The sequence below is a fragment of the Mastigoproctus giganteus genome, chromosome 11, assembly GCF_048544385.1.
Source record: "Mastigoproctus giganteus isolate SK-2022 chromosome 11, ASM4854438v1, whole genome shotgun sequence".
In the NCBI taxonomy this organism is placed as follows: domain Eukaryota; kingdom Metazoa; phylum Arthropoda; class Arachnida; order Uropygi; family Thelyphonidae; genus Mastigoproctus; species Mastigoproctus giganteus.
Window position 1 is genome coordinate 120,043,234 of NC_143585.1, and position 17,377 is coordinate 120,060,610.

General features: G+C 37.2%; 1 protein-coding gene across 1 annotated transcript in view; it reads left to right on the forward strand.

Moving 5' to 3' along the window:
* The window catches only part of LOC150078389 (torsin-1A-like), a 104,771-nt gene that overhangs the window by 13,884 nt on the left and 73,510 nt on the right, over positions 1 to 17,377 (forward strand). The window contains exon 3 of the mRNA XM_090384726.1: positions 6,475 to 6,650. Within this exon, the coding sequence (XP_090240852.1) occupies positions 6,475 to 6,650 (176 nt within the window). The remainder of the gene's footprint in view (positions 1 to 6,474; positions 6,651 to 17,377) is intronic.

Sequence of the window (17,377 nt, forward strand, 5' to 3'; positions counted from 1 at the left end):
TTAGGCTCTTAAATGGAGAGATTATTTGTATTGACGCATGCATAAAAAAGACAAGAAATCCGAAATTAGATAAGGACGATACACATTGATGGAATTTTCATTATTTTATTTACATTTTTTTTTTGTTACATTTGGAGAGCATTGACTGAAAGCATTCTATGCAAAAGATTGAGGTAATCTCTTAGTCTTTTAAATATATTGTAAGAATGTAGAAGTTATTGAGCCTTGCAGCTCTGTGTTTTTGCTAATTTGTATTACATATGAATGTTGCAAACACATAAGACTTTCAGTTGCTACCAAAATATTGACACTAGTGAAAGATCAATGACACTATTGAATTTAGTATACAAATTGCATATATATAAGAAGTAGTTAAATATAAGTATAAACATTTTTTTTGTAACATAGTGTATAATATATAGTTTTTATATTGTTTTACAGTTTTTTTTTGTTACATAGTGTATAATCATTCCACATATTTTTTCTTAGCTTCTAAGATTATTGGTTCTTCTGTCATTCATGTTAATTTATACCTTTTTATACCTTTGTTGGTATAAAAAATTTTTAGTAGTTTCTAGGATAACTTTCTTAAATATTTACCATTCTAAGTGTTCCCATTAAGGCCATTCTAAGTGTTCCCGTTAAAGCCATTGTAATCGTCCCCCCAAAGGAAACAAAAACTGTTCCCCTTTCCATAAAGAGTATAGATCAGGGGTTGCCAATTAGTTTTCATCACAGTCCTTATCAGAAAAAAATGTCCTATCACGGTCCGTATTAGAAAAAAATGCCCTATCGCGATCTGTATTAGAAAACAATGTCCTGTCACAGTCCGCATTAGAAAAAAATATTTCTTATCATGGTCTGCCTTGAAATTAAAATAAAATTAATAAATCATCTAATAAATATTAGGTGATATTTGTATTTATTTATATAATTACTATAGACACAATGTTAAAATTTATGTACATATACATATTAATGAGAAAAATAAATTTTTTTTTTTTTTTTTCTTAAACAATTTTTGTAAAATCTGGAAAAAACCTTGTTCTTAACATGCTTCATTTTTGAAAACATTGATTTACATATATATGTTGATCTGAACATCATACATAATTGAGTACACAGTTTCCTTATTTCAGGATACTTTTCACATTGCACATATTTTCCCCAAAACTGTTAGAAATCACTCAATTCATTTGTTTTTATTCTTTCAAAGCAAAATCTCATTGAAAATCAGTCATTTCTAATTGTAGTTCAGCTTTATTACTTTTAAACCATTTTGCTACCTCATTAGTCCATTCCCCATTTGGTTCAAGTGAAAATGGACATGAGTTGTGTTAATTTTTCAATTTTTTAAAAATCTTCAAACCTTTCATTGAATTCATGTTTTAATTTTTCTAGGAAATTATTGTATTCACTTTTATCTAATTGTATTTTAAGTTCTTCTGTCAATGCTTCTTTCATACACAGAAAGTCAACGCCTCATCATTTAAATCAGAGGAAAATATGTTGAGTTTCTTACAAAATGATTGTACAACTGACAGCAATTAAGAAATAATAGAAAAATTCGCTATAAAGAAGTTCATTAAACAGAGGGCCAACTGTATATTTAAATTAATGATTTAGGGTCTTTTACCTTGCGGCCCGAAAAAAATTTTTTTTTTCGTGGTCCACTTATTGATGAACCCTGGTGTAGATTATACAATATAGTGAAATGTCATTATAATGTATTCATTCAGTGTGATCAAAATATATTCATTATAATAAACTTTCTTTACGCCAAAAAGTAATAAAAAATGTTAGAATGATAATTGCATATTACACAAGGTTATTATTTAATTAAAACAACGTTTCGGGTATCTTACCAATACCCATCATCAGACCAAACCATCGGGGGAACAGAAAAAATAGAAAGAGTTACAAATTGATTATTTTAGAATATTGCAATACCAAGAATACAATTACAATTGCCAATTTACAATTATTACTATTACAATTTACAATATTACTATTACAATTACCAATTTACAATATTACAAATTATGGTTCTAAAGTATTAAATTTTAAGTTTGGAATTGCCGTTACAATAGAAAACAGGAAATCTGAGATAATTACAAAGAGATTAAATTCTTACTTGCTGACAGACTCCTCTTGCTAATGCTCCCAGAAACCAGATCAGCAGTTAATTTGTAGGAGAGGGATTAATTCCATTAGCCAATAGGATAGTGCCAAGTTTTTTATTCTGGATCTGGGGTTCTTAGAAGCCTGTGGTGACCTTTGCTCCTATACTCTTGATATCTGGGTTGGTGTGTAGGCTGGTTCAGGATCTCACCGATACCTGTCATCACACCACACTGTTGGTGCCAAGTTTTTAACCTGGATGTGGGGTTCTTTATTTAATTAAATAAACTATATTATTAATTTTCACGTGGTATAAGAGTGGTTTTAATTAAATAATAACCATAATGGAAAACAACCACGTAGTGTCCTTCCCTAACTATATTGCATATTACATAATAATTATACTGAATGAAAGTTACCCAGTTTTTTAATCTTCAATGGAAAATTTAAAAATTGTTTTTTGGGCCCGTTATTTTCAACAAAACTTTTAAAACAGTTTTTAAAGCTTTTAAAACTTCTAGAGAAAATAAAAACATCATGATAATGAAGCCGCAGTCTCTTCCATTTTCAAAATTATAAAACCATAATGTGCATCCAATAGTGATACCAAAGATGCCAAGTAAACAACCATGCTTTTTCACACAAAGCTGCAAACAAATTCAGTAATGCTGGTGCCCCATCCATTAATATATTTTATGAAATATGTAGCTTTGCATAAACAATCCCTGCCACTTAAAATTCACTCAAGTAAGACTTTAGGAAGGCTGACAAATCAATAGCTAGTCAATTTGAACAGGCAGTTAACTGCCCAATTAATAAATCATTGTAGCATTTCCAGATGCTGAAGAACAAAAAGTGTGTCATATTGTTTAAAGATTTACTTTTTGCAAATTTCATTAAATTGGTTATATTTTTTCACAGTAGGATAGATTTTTCTTGTGCTAAACTGATATTTTCATTACAATGAAATTCTTTAAAATTGTTTTTTACATAAAAATACATAATAAATTGGCAGATGTGGAAAGTAATTGTTATGTGGAATCATTTGTTACTCTGGTGTTTGTTTCATTTACATTTTATGGTACGCTATAACCACTACTTGCCAAATGGCTCGTTTATCTGAATATTCTTAATATCTGATGGATTCTTAATGATAACCAGGTTGAAAATATTTTTTTTCTTTGTGGCATCCCTAACATCCTGATGTAGAAAGCATTGTCTAACAAATAAAGAAAAACTTGGTTATTCGGTGAGTGACCATCCCACAAGTTCCAGTAATAAACCCAATTGCTAGCCCAATCTATTTATGCATATCAGTTGAAACCATAGCCCCTCCTCTTCTCTCATGTTGATCTTTTCTGTAAACATTGTTTTATTTGTCATATTTAATAAATAAATAAATTTTCTGTTTATACTCCGTACGACCAAACGGTCAGAGGAGTTCGCATGATAGATTGAATACAAGAAACAGCACCGTATTCAGTAGTCACGGGCTAGTTTGTTGGATAATGTAAACAAGATCTGCATTCCTCTGAAGATTATGAAAATAGTAATTTTTGGTAATCTTTTGCACAGTGGACTTCTCACAAATGTTTTAAACATGCCTCAAAAAAGTTTTTATTTTGGCAAAAAAAAATTGCAAATATAATCACAAAATGTGATAGAGGGGCCAGAAAAAAAAAAAAAAAATCTGTTATCACAAAAGAATATAGTATTTTCCAAAATCTAGATAAATCTAAAGATGATGCAAAGAAAAAGATTGCTCTGCTTTACATACTTATGTTGGAAAAGCTGTTTTGCATTGGTTCTTTGCAGCCAGAGGTCATAGTCTATCTGGACTAGTTTTATAAGCAGAAGCTTGGAATCTCGGGTAACCCTTAGAACATGAAAACGTTGAACTCAGGAACAGGCTAGTTATGGGAATTTAAAGATTGAAACAATGTACAAAGTAAAGTTATGACAGGTGAATCAAGTGGAACCATTGCACCTGTTGCTAATGTCAAATTGGGATCGCATCATAAGTAGTCATCCTCTATCAGACATTTATAATGCTGACAAAACAAAACAGTTTATTAGATGTATCGCCTCCGTAGCCAGGTGGGAAGGAGCAGAAGTGTGTAGCACACGCTTCTTGATTAGACCGGGGTTCGAGCCCATCACCACTAAATACGGATGATGCGGAAAGGTCAGGGAATGACCACCGCATATCCTGGAGCAATATGGCCTTAGTTGCTAATGCTCCTAAAAACCAAAACAACAACAACATTAGATGTATCTTCCAAGGACATGTTTTCAAGGTGATAGCTGTGAATGGTAAAGCAAGCACATCTTTATTCTTTTTTTTTTTCTTCATTAGTATGTACAGCAGCAACACTCATCATAGGCAAACTTGCAAAGCCTCGTTTTCTTAAGGGAATAGTTATGACTGGACTTTGCATTACACATCACAATAACAAACAGGCATGGATGATACAATATATACAATTTAAATTACTAATAGAATTTTGTTGTGATAAATAATGTGATTTGGTCACCTGACCAAGCCATAATTGCAATTTTTAAATGCTGTTACCAAAAATGGATAACAATAAATATGGGCAAAGGGCTCACAGCTGAAGACTCATACAAAGCTCATTGATATTGAATGATATATCCACATTGCAGACAACTGCTTGTTAGTAAGTATCAGATGTCCAAATTTCTGTTGAAGTTCTAGCATGAAATAGATATTCCACAGTCTGCAAGCTTGGCTGCAGAAGCTGTCTCTTGTTTAGGTATAGTTAAACATTTTTTGATGTGGAGAATGTATGCCAAGTATGGTGTACCAGATAAAATGGATTTTCTTGAAAACTTGATTGGATGAATACCTATTTAAAAAATAGGTTAGTCTCAACATGTCAGTTATACAAAGGGTACTAGGAAAGTTTTGCAATATGACGCAACAATGAATCACAGGAAGCTGCTTGTTGCTGCATGTTGAGACATGTTCATACGTGCATAGTAGCCGCCGCGCCAAGTCGATGGGCTCAGTTATTCATTAGTAGTGAGAGTGTAAAGTGCTTGCGATGGCATCGTGGTCACGAAATGAGATTAGGACAGTTTTGCGGTATAATTTCGTGCGTGGTTTAACCATAGACCAGTGCTTAGAAGAAATGACTCTTGCACTAGATGATGATTGTCCACATCGTACAACGATATTCAGGTGGTATAGAGAATTCCAAAGGGGAAATTTCACTCTGGAGGATTCGGAGAGGCCGGGAAGGCCACGAACGTCAGTTATGGAGGAAAACGTTACTGCTGTGAGGAAAATGCTTGACGAAAACAGGCGAGTGACCTACCAACAGATAGAGGATACTTTGGGCCTAAATGCACCAGCAATTCGTTCGATTCTGCAAGATCATTTGCACGTGAAGAAACTTTGTTCTCTCTGGGTGCCGCATCAACTGACTGAAGAGCAGACGACACGACGTGTGACTTGGTGCCAGGAGATGTTAAAAAAGTTTGATAAGGGACAATCTCGGTATGTGAACAACATCGTGACAGGTGACGAGACTTAGCTGTACTATTACGATCTGCCGACCAAGGCTCAAAACAAAGTTTGGGTCTTTGATGATGACGACACACCCGTAATTGTCAGAAAATCCCGATCTGTAAAGAAGAAAATGATAGCTGTATTTTTCAAATCGAGTGGAATTGTGGAACATGTCGTTTTGGACACACAGAAGACAGTCACAGCTAAGTGGTATACTGAACAATGCCTGCCTAAAGTCATTGGATCTATGAAGAACCTGCGGCCAAAGTCAAGAATGGACACCTGGTACCTCCATCACGAAAATGCTCCAGCTCACCGCGCCAAAGCCTGCACAGAATATTTGACCACGACAGGACTGAAACTTCTCGAGCACCCTCCCTACAGCCCAGACCTTGCTCCCTGCAACTTTGCACTGTTCCCGCATGTGAAAACGAACCTAAAAGGGAGGCGGTTTTCCAGTGATGAGGACCTTCTACGGGCTTGGGACAACGAGTGTGCTTTACTCCCTAGTGAAACTTGGCAGAACTGGTTTAAAGATTGGTTTCGGAGGATGGAGAGGTGTATTGAATGTAGAGGAAATTACTTTGAAAAAATTAAATAAACAAAGCTGTATTGCAAAACTTTCCTAGTACCCTTTGTATTTAGTTGATATGTACTTTTTTTTTTTTATTTGCATTTTGTTATGGATATTACAAAATTTTCATCAATTCATTATATTCAACTGTATAATTTAAACATTTATTACATATAATTTATTTACTGCATGACTATGTACAGTATAAAAAAGAGTTATACAATTTTATTTACTTAATTCCAATTAGTTTAACCTTCAAAGAGAAATAACTCATTTGGTTAAAGAGTGTGGTCGGTCACTATTCATATTTGATGAAATGGATATGATACCAACTGGTTTGATTGATGCCCTGAAGCCTTTTATTGATTATCATGATCATGTTGATGGAGTGGATTTCAGGAGATCTATCTTTATCTTTTTGAGGTAATTTTTATTTAGTTATAGTTTTTTTTTAGTTTTGTCTTTACTGAATCATTATTTAACTTACTATTATTGTTAGTAGTAGTGGAAAATGATGCAAGAAAGCAAGCTTATGCAGCATCAGCCAATAAAAACAAGCCAACATTTCCATTTCACCTGTCTATCCCCTCTAACAGTCAATCTAGTTCTTCTTTGAATTTATTCAAATTACCCAAGTCCACAACACTAGATGGCAGCATGTTCCAACAATCAACCACCCTCTGGCTGAAGCAATTAATATGCAGCCGAACTGCAACCATCTTTCCACAATTTATGCCCCCTCCTGTGCATAGCTCAGTGAGAGAGAGGATTCCATCAGCAGTTCAATCCATTCAAGGCTTTAAATGCCTAAATCAGATCTATTTGCAGGTGCCTAGGATCCAGACACTGCAATTTGCAAAACTGAAGCCATTCCTGATAAGAGTACCTTTTTGTTCCCCCAATTCTAGTTGCTCTTTGCACTCATTCCAAAAGATCCATGTTCTTTCTAAAGTGAGGCTTCTAGACCTGTATGCAGTATTCAAGGTGGCATAATCATCACCTTATACAAAGAGAAAATCAACTCCTTATGCCTTCTGGCAAAATTCCTATATATTATTGACAAAATCCCATGAGCTGTCCAGGCAACTTGTCTGCACTACTGAGAGAACTTCATATCTGACTGCACAATTATCCCCAAATTTTTTCATTCTCCACTGCTCAGAGTTTGGTACCATACACAGCTGGTACGTTAATCTGGAATTATTGTACCCCATATGAAGTACCTTGCTTTTTCAATGTTAAACTTCAATTGACACCTCAGCCTATCTGCCTAATTTGTCTAGATCTAGTTGTAGTAGCATATCCTGATTACTGTGATTATCTACCCTGAAAAATTAGTATCACATGCAAACATAGACATTAACTCTGATGGGCCCATCACTGAACCCTGCAGGACTGCTAGTAACATTAGTCTAAGAAGAGCAGCACCCATTAATAACCACTGAATAACCCCTTTATCCATAGCAGCAACTTTCCCTTAATGCCACAATGCTCCAATTTGTATAGCCGTCTTTTATGTACAGTGGTCACTATCAAGACCTTTTCTGAAATCTAAATACATCATGTCAAAATTATTTTTTGTATACAGTTCCTTTGTTACAGCATCAAATCAGATTGGTCACACAAGATCACTTCTTAACAGATCTATGCTGTGACTGCAATACAACTGCATTCCTGTTTAGACGGTCCTTTAACCAGTGATTCTGTTATTTTTCTGGAACAGAAGCCATGCTAACAGGTCTAATTACTCACGTCTCCCTTTAATCTCTCTTTTTGAATTGGGGATACATTTGCACATTTTCAATTCATGGGGACCTCCTCCTGAATCCAGGATGCTCTCATAATCAAGGCTGAAAGTTTGCTTACCTCTTCTGCTCTCTCCTTCAATATAACTGGATCAGGCCCATCCACCCCAATTGCTTTCTTTATGTTTAAGCTTTGACAATTTCTCTTTCACTTTCATCTCATTTTTCACAAAATCATTCATCTCCTCACCAGAATTTGACTCATCCCATTCCTAAAAAATTCCTAATGTCTAAATGTAAATGCAAAATACCCACTCAGCTTATCAGCAACCTGAGCAGGATTGTCAACAGTTAATCCATTCATATCTAGTGGACCAATGTGATTCAACCACTTCCTTCTACTGTTTACACAGTTAATGAATCATTTGCTGCTTTTCTTGCCAGGGACTTCTCATAATCTACCTAGCTTTCCTATCTTCCTTTGTGACTTGATTGCAGACTAGTTTATATTTATTACAAGCATCTGTATCACCTGATAATTTACATGCATCCCATATGTTTTTCTTCTTTGCCACAAAGTCTCATGAGTTCATCTGACATCCATTTAGGTCTGTGCCTTAAACTGTATCTCTTGATATAAAGGCTCAAGCTAATGGAAGTGCTGTGGCTCAGAGCAGAACTGAGGGGGGCAGTTGTCCTCTGACTCACAGCCTTATAAAATGCACTGTTTGCTTGATGTTTGCAGAGCAATCGGGTACGGGACATGATACTGCCAAGGGGGATGTCTTTGTGTGTGCGCGATGCAAGGAGTGTATCGATATCAGGCAACAACTCGGCGTTCTTGTGGGCCTATATGAGAGCTTGAAGGACAGGGTGGATGTCCTCGAAGAAACTAAATTGAGGGGCCCATCAAGCTCTCAGCTGCCCACATCAACGCCAGAGTTTGCACTTAGGCATCGCGTGACACAGAAACAACCCCCAAGGCAGAATGCGCTGGTCCCGAAGGAACTAGTTGTTGTTGGTGACTCTATTGTCAGGGAAACGGGGAACATGCTTTGTAAAAAAGATAGGTGGAACAGGACCAGGGTATGTCTGCCAGGGGCACAGGTTGATGACGTTGTAGAGCGAATATCATCTTTTAAGGGCACAAAAGGTGATATAGTTGTACACGTTGGCACTAATAATATTAAGAGTAGGAGACCGGCAGAATTACTTAACAAGTACAGGTCACTGTTGAACAAAAGCCGAGAATTAGGGTTGAATTTGAAAGTGTCTGCAATTCTGCCCAGACACGATAGGAGGGAGTATATGATGAGAGCCTTGTCAATCAATTCGGCCCTGGAAAGATTGTGCAAGGCTCAAGGGGTAGAATTTTTTTCAGCTTGGACTGTACTTGTTAACAGGAGAGATTGCTTCTACAGGGATGGGATACACTTAAATAGAAAGGGTGCAAGAATATTTGCTGATGCTATCGAGGCAGTGTTAGGTGGGTCGGAAAACTGCTAGCTTGGGGGGGGGGGAGACAAAGACCAATAGATTGACAGTAGCCACTGGCAGAGGTGAAAGAGATTCTTGCACTACTTCTATTAGAATGAGCAGAAGCCTGAAAATCAAGATGCATGGTATTTCAGAGACTGCTGGGAGCCATTGCGGTACAAGTAAACACATGGGTTGTGTTAGGGTAGCTAAGAATAGAAACAGGTGCAGGTATACTTGCGTGTACACCAGTGCTAGGAGTTTAGTAAATAAATTTGATGAATTTGAGGTATTGCTCAAAACATCGAAGGCAGATATTGTTGGGATATCAGAGACGTGGTGTCACACAGATATAAGGGATGCAGAACTGCAATTTGGGGAGTACAACGTCTACAGAAAGGATAGACAGGATAGGAAGGGAGGAGGGGTTATGTTATTAGTTAAGAAACACATAAAAACCAAGGAAGTGAAGCCAGTCGACATCGCTGGACAGTGCAGTGTGGAGTCAGTTTGGTGTGACATAAACATTGGGAGATCAAAATTGAGAGTAGGAGTGTGCTATAGGCCTAATGATTCTGATGAGTATAATAAGGAACTGTACAGGGAAATAGAGTGGGCCAGTAAATCAGAGTGTCTTATAATGGGAGATTTTAATTTCCCAGATATTGACTGGAATTTGGGGGCTGGTTACTCACACACTAGCAGGACTTTTGTGGATTTATTGGATGATTGTTTTCTACATCAGCATGTTCGGGAGGCAACTAGAGGGAGTAATACTCTTGATTTGATTATCAGCAGTGATTCTTCATGCATTAAGAATCTGCAGATAAATGAACCACTAGGTGGCAGTGATCACAGTGTGCTGAAGTGGGATTTACTCAAAGAGGTAACTACTATTAGGGGTAAAGGGAAGGGTTATTGCTTCCGTAAAGGCGACTACGATGGACTGAGACAGTATTTAAATTCTATACAGTGGGACCAACTGATGATGTTACCAACAGCAAATTCAAAATGGGAAGCATTCAAAGAACTTATCTTGGAAGCTACTGGGCTTTACATACCAACTAAGAAATATTGTTCAAGGTTTAGGCCAAAATGGATGTCAGATGAACTAATGAGGCATATGGCAGAGAAGAAAAATGCATGGGATACATACAAATTAACACATGACACAGAAGCCTATGATAGATACAAGTTGATATGCAACCAAGTTACAAAGGAGGTTAGGCAGGCGAAGGCAGATTACGAGAAATCCTTGGCAAGGGATGCAAAGAAAAACAGCAAAGAGTTCTTTACTTATGTAAACTCTAGAAGGAAGGGGATGAATCAGATTGGTCCACTTGATATTGATGGGTCAATTGTTGATGATCCTGTTCAGGTAGCTAACAAACTAAATGAATATTTTGCATCGACATTCACACATGAGGAGTTATTCAGTGAGGGGAATTCCAGAGGTGTACGCAACTCTAGCAGTAAGCTACAGAATCTACAGAATCTTGAAATAACTGGGAGTAAAGTGGAGGAGAAACTGTTGAAGATAAACACAAGAAAGGCACACGGGGTGGATGGGATCTATCCAGTTATATTAAAGGAGGCAGCAAAGGAAGTAAGCAAACCCTTAGCCATAATTATGAGAGCTTCCTTGGACTCAGGGGAGGTACCCATAGACTGGAAATGTGCAAATGTGACCCCAATTCACAAAGGAGGATCAAAGGCTGACACAAGTAATTATAGACCTGTGAGCTTAACTTCTGTTCCAGGAAAATTAATGGAGGCACTGGTTAAAGAAGCACTGCAGGATCATTTAGACAAGACTTCAGTTATAGCTCAGACACAGCATGGTTTTGTTAAGGGGAAGTCTTGCCTGACCAACTTGATTGGATACTATGATGCAGTCACAAAAGAACTGGATGCAGGGAATAACTTTGATATTATATACTTGGATCTTAGAAAGGCTTTTGATACTGTTGCACATGGAAGACTGCTACACAAATTGGAGCAGTGTGACATTGGAGGCAAATTGCTGCTATGGATAAAGGGGTGGTTGAGGGGAAGAAGACAGAGAGTGGTAATCAATGGACACTGCTCATCGTGGACTGATGTTATTAGTGGAGTCCCTCAGGGCTCAGTGTTGGGTCCATTATTGTTTTCTGTATTTATAAATGATATTGATGATGGTATATCGGGCTTAATGTCCAAGTTTGCAGACGATACAAAGGTTGGCAGGGTTGTCAAGGACACTACTGACACTATGCTGCTGCAGCAGGATCTGGGAAGGTTGAGCAGATGGGCTGAGAGGTGGCAAATGAAGTTTAACATTGACAAATGTAAAGTACTACACATGGGAAACAGCAACCCCAGAGCAACGTATCAACTCTGTGGTACTACACTGACAGTGGTAGAGAATGAAAGGGACTTGGGGGTGGTTGTGCAGGCAGATATGAAGTTCTCTGAGCAGTGCAGACGGACTGCAGGAATAGCTCATGGAGTATTGTCAATGATATACAGGAATTTTTCCAGCAGGGATAAGGAGGTGATTATTCCATTGTATAAGGCGATGGTCAGGCCACACCTAGAGTACTGTATACAGGTCTGGAGACCTCATTTCAAGAAGGATGTAGAGCTGCTGGAACGAGTACAGAGAAGGGCAACAAGATTAGTGAATGGAACAAAGGGGTGCTCTTACGAAGAAAGGCTTAAGTTTTGCAAATTACAGTGTCTGGAGACTAGGCACCAGCGAGGTGATCTGATAGAGGTGTATAAAGCCTTGAATGGTTTAAGCATGCTCAATGCTGATGGGATTCTTCCTCTAGCCCAGAAAAATCACCTGAGAGGGCATAAATTCAAATTGAGGAAAGACAGATGTAGGATAGACGTGCGGAAATTTGCCTTTAGCCAGCGGGTGGTTGGTTGGTGGAACAGACTTCCATCCCTTGTGGTGGAGGTTGATAGCCTAAATAAGTTTAAGGCTCAGCTGGACAGGTATTTTGAACGAACAGAGGGGTGAAGTGGAAATGGGGTTTTTTTTTTTTTTTTTTTGGCTGATGCTGCATAAGCTTGCTTTCTTGCATCAAATGCCTCTACTAATGCTAATGCTAAAAAGCTTAGTGACTTCTGTGATAATTAGAATTATATCATCTTTCATTATATCATCTTTCATTATATCATCAAAGTTTCTTGCGACAACTAACGAACTGGTTAAAATAAATTTATTAAAATAAAAGTGATATATACATAAGATAAAACAGAAATAAAATAATATAAAAGCGTTAAAAAATATATATATATAATAAAAGCGTTAAAATACATAGTAGCTTTCAAAGCAAAGTGTCTCTTCATCAGCTAGTCTGTGAATGGTGTACTTCAGTATATATTGATGGTTACAATAGCACAAGTCAGCTGGGCATGATCATGTATCACGAGTCTTAGTAACTTCTATGATAATGTCCCTGAATATTTCAATTTTGAATTTACTGTTGGTAAATTTTTTTAGTTGGTCCCAGTGCATAGAATTTAAAACTTTCTGAGACTACTATAGTCACCTTTATGAAAGCAAAAGCCCCTTTCCCTTGTCTTTGACAGTAGTTACATCTTTAAATAAATCCCACGTCAATACATTGTTATTACTGCCTCTCTTATCTGCAGAATAATGGATTCTTAAGGCAAAAAGGGTTACTGCTGATAATCAGTACTCTTGATCTGATTATCAGCAGTGACAATCAGATCAAGAGTACTGCTTTCTCTTGTCTCTCTAACATAGTGGTGTAGGAATCAATCATCCAATAAACCACAAAAGTCTTTCTACTGTGAGTGACCAACCTTTCTACTGTGAGTGACCAACCCACAATGGGGTACTAACTCTGGAAAGTTAGTACCCCATTGTGAGACATTCTGATTTACTGGCCCACTCTATATGTCGGTTCAGTTCATTATAATCATCACAGTCATTAGTCCTATAACATACTCCTACTTTTGTTTTTGATTTCCCAGTGCTTATACCACACTAAACTGACTCAACATTGCACTGACCACCCATGTCCACTGGATACACTGCTCTTTATCTAAGGGAGTGACTTCCCCTTCTGTCCTGTCTGTTCTTTCTATACACATTGTGGTCCCCATATTCACATTCTGAATCCCTTACATCTGAGTGACACCATGTCTCTGATATCCCCAAAATTTCTACATTTGATGATTTGATTATCACTTCAAATTCATCGAATTGATTGGCAGACTTGTAGGTACACCAATGCTCCTAGCATTGGTGTGCCCACAAGTTTGCCTGCAGCTGTTTTTATTCTTAGTAAACCCTAACACAGTCCTTTTAATTGCTTGTTCCAATAGAAACAGAACAGGAATCACTTTCATCTCTGCCTGCGGCTGTTGTTAATCCATTATTCTGTGTATCCCCCCCCCCCAAGCTAGCAGTTTTCCAACCTACCTAACATTGCCTCAATAGCATTAGCAAATATTCCTGTACCTCTTTTGTTTAAGTGTATCCTATCCCTGTAAATACAGTCTCTCCTATTAACAGGCACCAAAAATTTCTACCTCATGAGTCTTGCGCAGTCTCCAAGACCGAATTGATTGACAAAGGCTCCATACTTTCCCCCTATTGTGTCTAGGCAGGATTGCAGACACTTTCAAATTCAATCCTAACCTGCAACTTTTTCTTAACATTGCTCTGTACTTGTTAATTAAATCCTTAGATCTCTTACATTTAGTATCACAATTACCAACATATACAAGAGTATCACCTTTGGTGCTCTTAAAAGATAATAGTCGCTCTACAACATTGACTACTTTAGCCCCTGACAAAGATATCCTGGTCCTATTCCAACCTGCCCTGTTTGTGTAGTATATTTCCTGTTTCCTTGACAGTCAAGTAGCTACTATAAAACTATAGCTACTTCCTGTGGGATCTTTGGTTCTTTGTGTTATCTGATGCCTAGAAACTAGGGTCAAACTTTGAGCTGTGCTAGGTGGCTGAGTGCTTGATGGATTCCTCTCTTTTAACCATTCAAGGGCATCACCCTGATTTTCAAGCCCTCATGTGTAATCACATTGGGAATGCCAAGTTTGTGCTTAATAGCCTCATGCTCTTTGATGCAAATACACTCAAGGCATCCCCTGGCCGTATCATGTCCTGCTAGAGGTAGCTTCGCAAGAAGAGCACAAATAATACACATGACATAATTCTAATTTTCAGAGAACTGGGGAGAACTTTGGGTTAGAGGAGAACTTCCTTCAGGAGTTCTAAGCATTCCCTCTACTTTGAGCCCTTTGCTTTGCTGTTCTAGTCTGAAGCAAGGTCTAGTTTAATTCAAAAATAATACCCTGAACTAGGAGATCGAAAAGAATAATTCTACACTAATCCTGCTTATTTAACGGCAGTACAAAGTATGCTCTTTTATTAGATTACATTATGTACTATGTGATAAAGATGTGTAATTAAAATGCATTCGTATTGCTATAAATTTATAGTTTATAGTCTTCTTCTGATACTGATTACACTGCTACCAGACTATGTAGAAAAATCTCCAATTATCTCCTATATCAATAACATACCACAACAATGGCAGCATGATTTGAAAATTATCAATACAGCACAATGGAAGCAAAATTCGAATGTTCTTATTGATACAACACATTTTATCAATAAGTACATTGAACAAGTCAACTGTGGTTTCTTGAGAAATTACAAAGACCAAGTAACGAACAAATTGACCAACTTAATCAGAGAATCATAAACAATAATAACTGCATCACTTATTTTAAATTAAAATATTAAATATAATTATAAGGTGTTTTAGGATCATTTTTGAACAGTTATAATAATATCAGGGCCATAATTAGGGAGACAGCTGGGGGAGGCTGAGCTATCTCTAGAAAAATGAGTGCCTCCCCTAAACCCAGTGGCAAAAAAATATATTTATGCAGAAAGAGGCTCCTGTATTATCTCATTTGCAAAGATGGGTGCATCCAAGAAAGACACATCTTTGGCTTTCTTTCATTTATATGCTTAAATTCAGCAGGTCGTCTCGTCTGACCTGAGGTCAACTCTCGGTATTTACTTTTGATCTGTATTTTTCTACATTTTGCAGTTTTTAGTAACTAGCATTCTTTAAATTTTTTAGAATCCTGTCCTAGATTAGCTAGTCACCCAATTAATCGAACAGTAGTGTTCTTAATTGTGATTATAAACATTTCTGGCCTTTTCTCTGGGCCTTTACAGTATAACTTACTGGAATGCTCAAGAACACTTGGCAGCGGTACTGCGATGTGCGAATCCATGTTCTTAGTTTTAAGTGGAATAAATAATCCACAACTGTCAACGTATCACCAATAAATGGTAAGTTTAATTCTCTTCCATCTTTTTTATTTGTTTAGTCAGTTTTGCACCAGCTTTTTTTTTAGAGCTGTAAACAACAATAATCAATATGGATAGTTTTTTAAAGAAATTTAATGATCAAAAGAATAGCTCCTTGTAACTGTTTTGAAAAATATATTTTTTGTATTTTTGTACCTAATGATTGCTGTTCTGTAACCTGCATACACTTGTATACTTATTATGCCAATGTTTTGTTTTTTTTAATAATTAAGATTTTGTTATTACATTGGCAGTAATCATTTTATTAATATTTTAGGTGTGAATAAATAATGTTTAAGAAAAAGTAGAAATTTGCCCTTTTACCATAAATTTCGACAACCTTCCTCGAAAATTTGTATTTATTTATGATCCTGGGTAATAGTTTAGTATCTTAATTGCAAAAAAGTTAGTTAGCATTAGCATTAGTAGAGCCATTTGATGCAAGAAAGCAAGCTTATGCAGCATCAGCCAAAAAAAAAAAATAAAATAAAATAAATAAATAAATAAAAAATAACCACTTCCACTTCACCCTTCTGTTTGTTCGAAATACCTATCCAGCTGAGCCTTAAACTTATTAAGGCTATCAACTTCCACGACAACGGATGGAAGTCTATTCCACCAACTGGTCTATTCCACCACCCGCTGACTAAAGGCAAATTTCCTCACGTCTATCCTACATCTGTCTTTTCTCAATTTGAATTTATGCCCTCTCAGGTGATTTTTCTGGGCTAGAGGAAGAATCCCATCAGCATTGAGCATGCTCAAACCATTCAAGGCTTTATACACCTCTATCAGATCACCTCGCCGGTGCCTAGTCTCCAAAGCCTTTCTTCGTAAGAGCACCCCTTTGTTCCATTCACTAATCTTGTTGCCCTTCTCTGTACTCGTTCCAGCATCTCTACATCCTTCTTGAAATGAGGCCTCCAGACCTGTATACAGTACTCTAGGTGTGGTCTGACCATTGCCTTATACAAGGGAATAATCACCTCCTTATCCCTGCTAGAAAAATTCCTATATATCATCGACAACACACGATGAACTACTCTTGCAGCCCGTCTGCACTACTCAGAAAACTTCATATCTGCCTGCACAACCACCTCCAGGTCCCTTTCATTCTCTACCACTGTCTATGTAGTACCACAGAGTTGACACGTTGCTCTGGGGTTGCTGTTTCCCATATGTAGTACTTTACATTTGTCAATGTTAAACTTCATTTGCCACCTCTCAGAGCCCATCTGCTCAACCTTTCCAGATCCTGTTGCAGTAGCATAGTGTCAGTAGTGTCCTTGACAACCCTGCCAACCTTCATATTGTCTACAAACTTGGACATTAAGCTTGATATGCCATCATCAATATCATTTATAAATACAGAAAACAATAATGGACCCAATACTGAACCCTGAGGGACTCCACTAATAACATTAGTCCACGATGAGCAGTGTCCATTAGTTAGCACTCTCTGTCTTCTCCCCCTCAACCACACCTTTATCCATAGCAGCTATTTGCCTCCAATGCCACACTGCTCCAATTTGTGTAGCAGTCTTCCATGTGCAACAGTA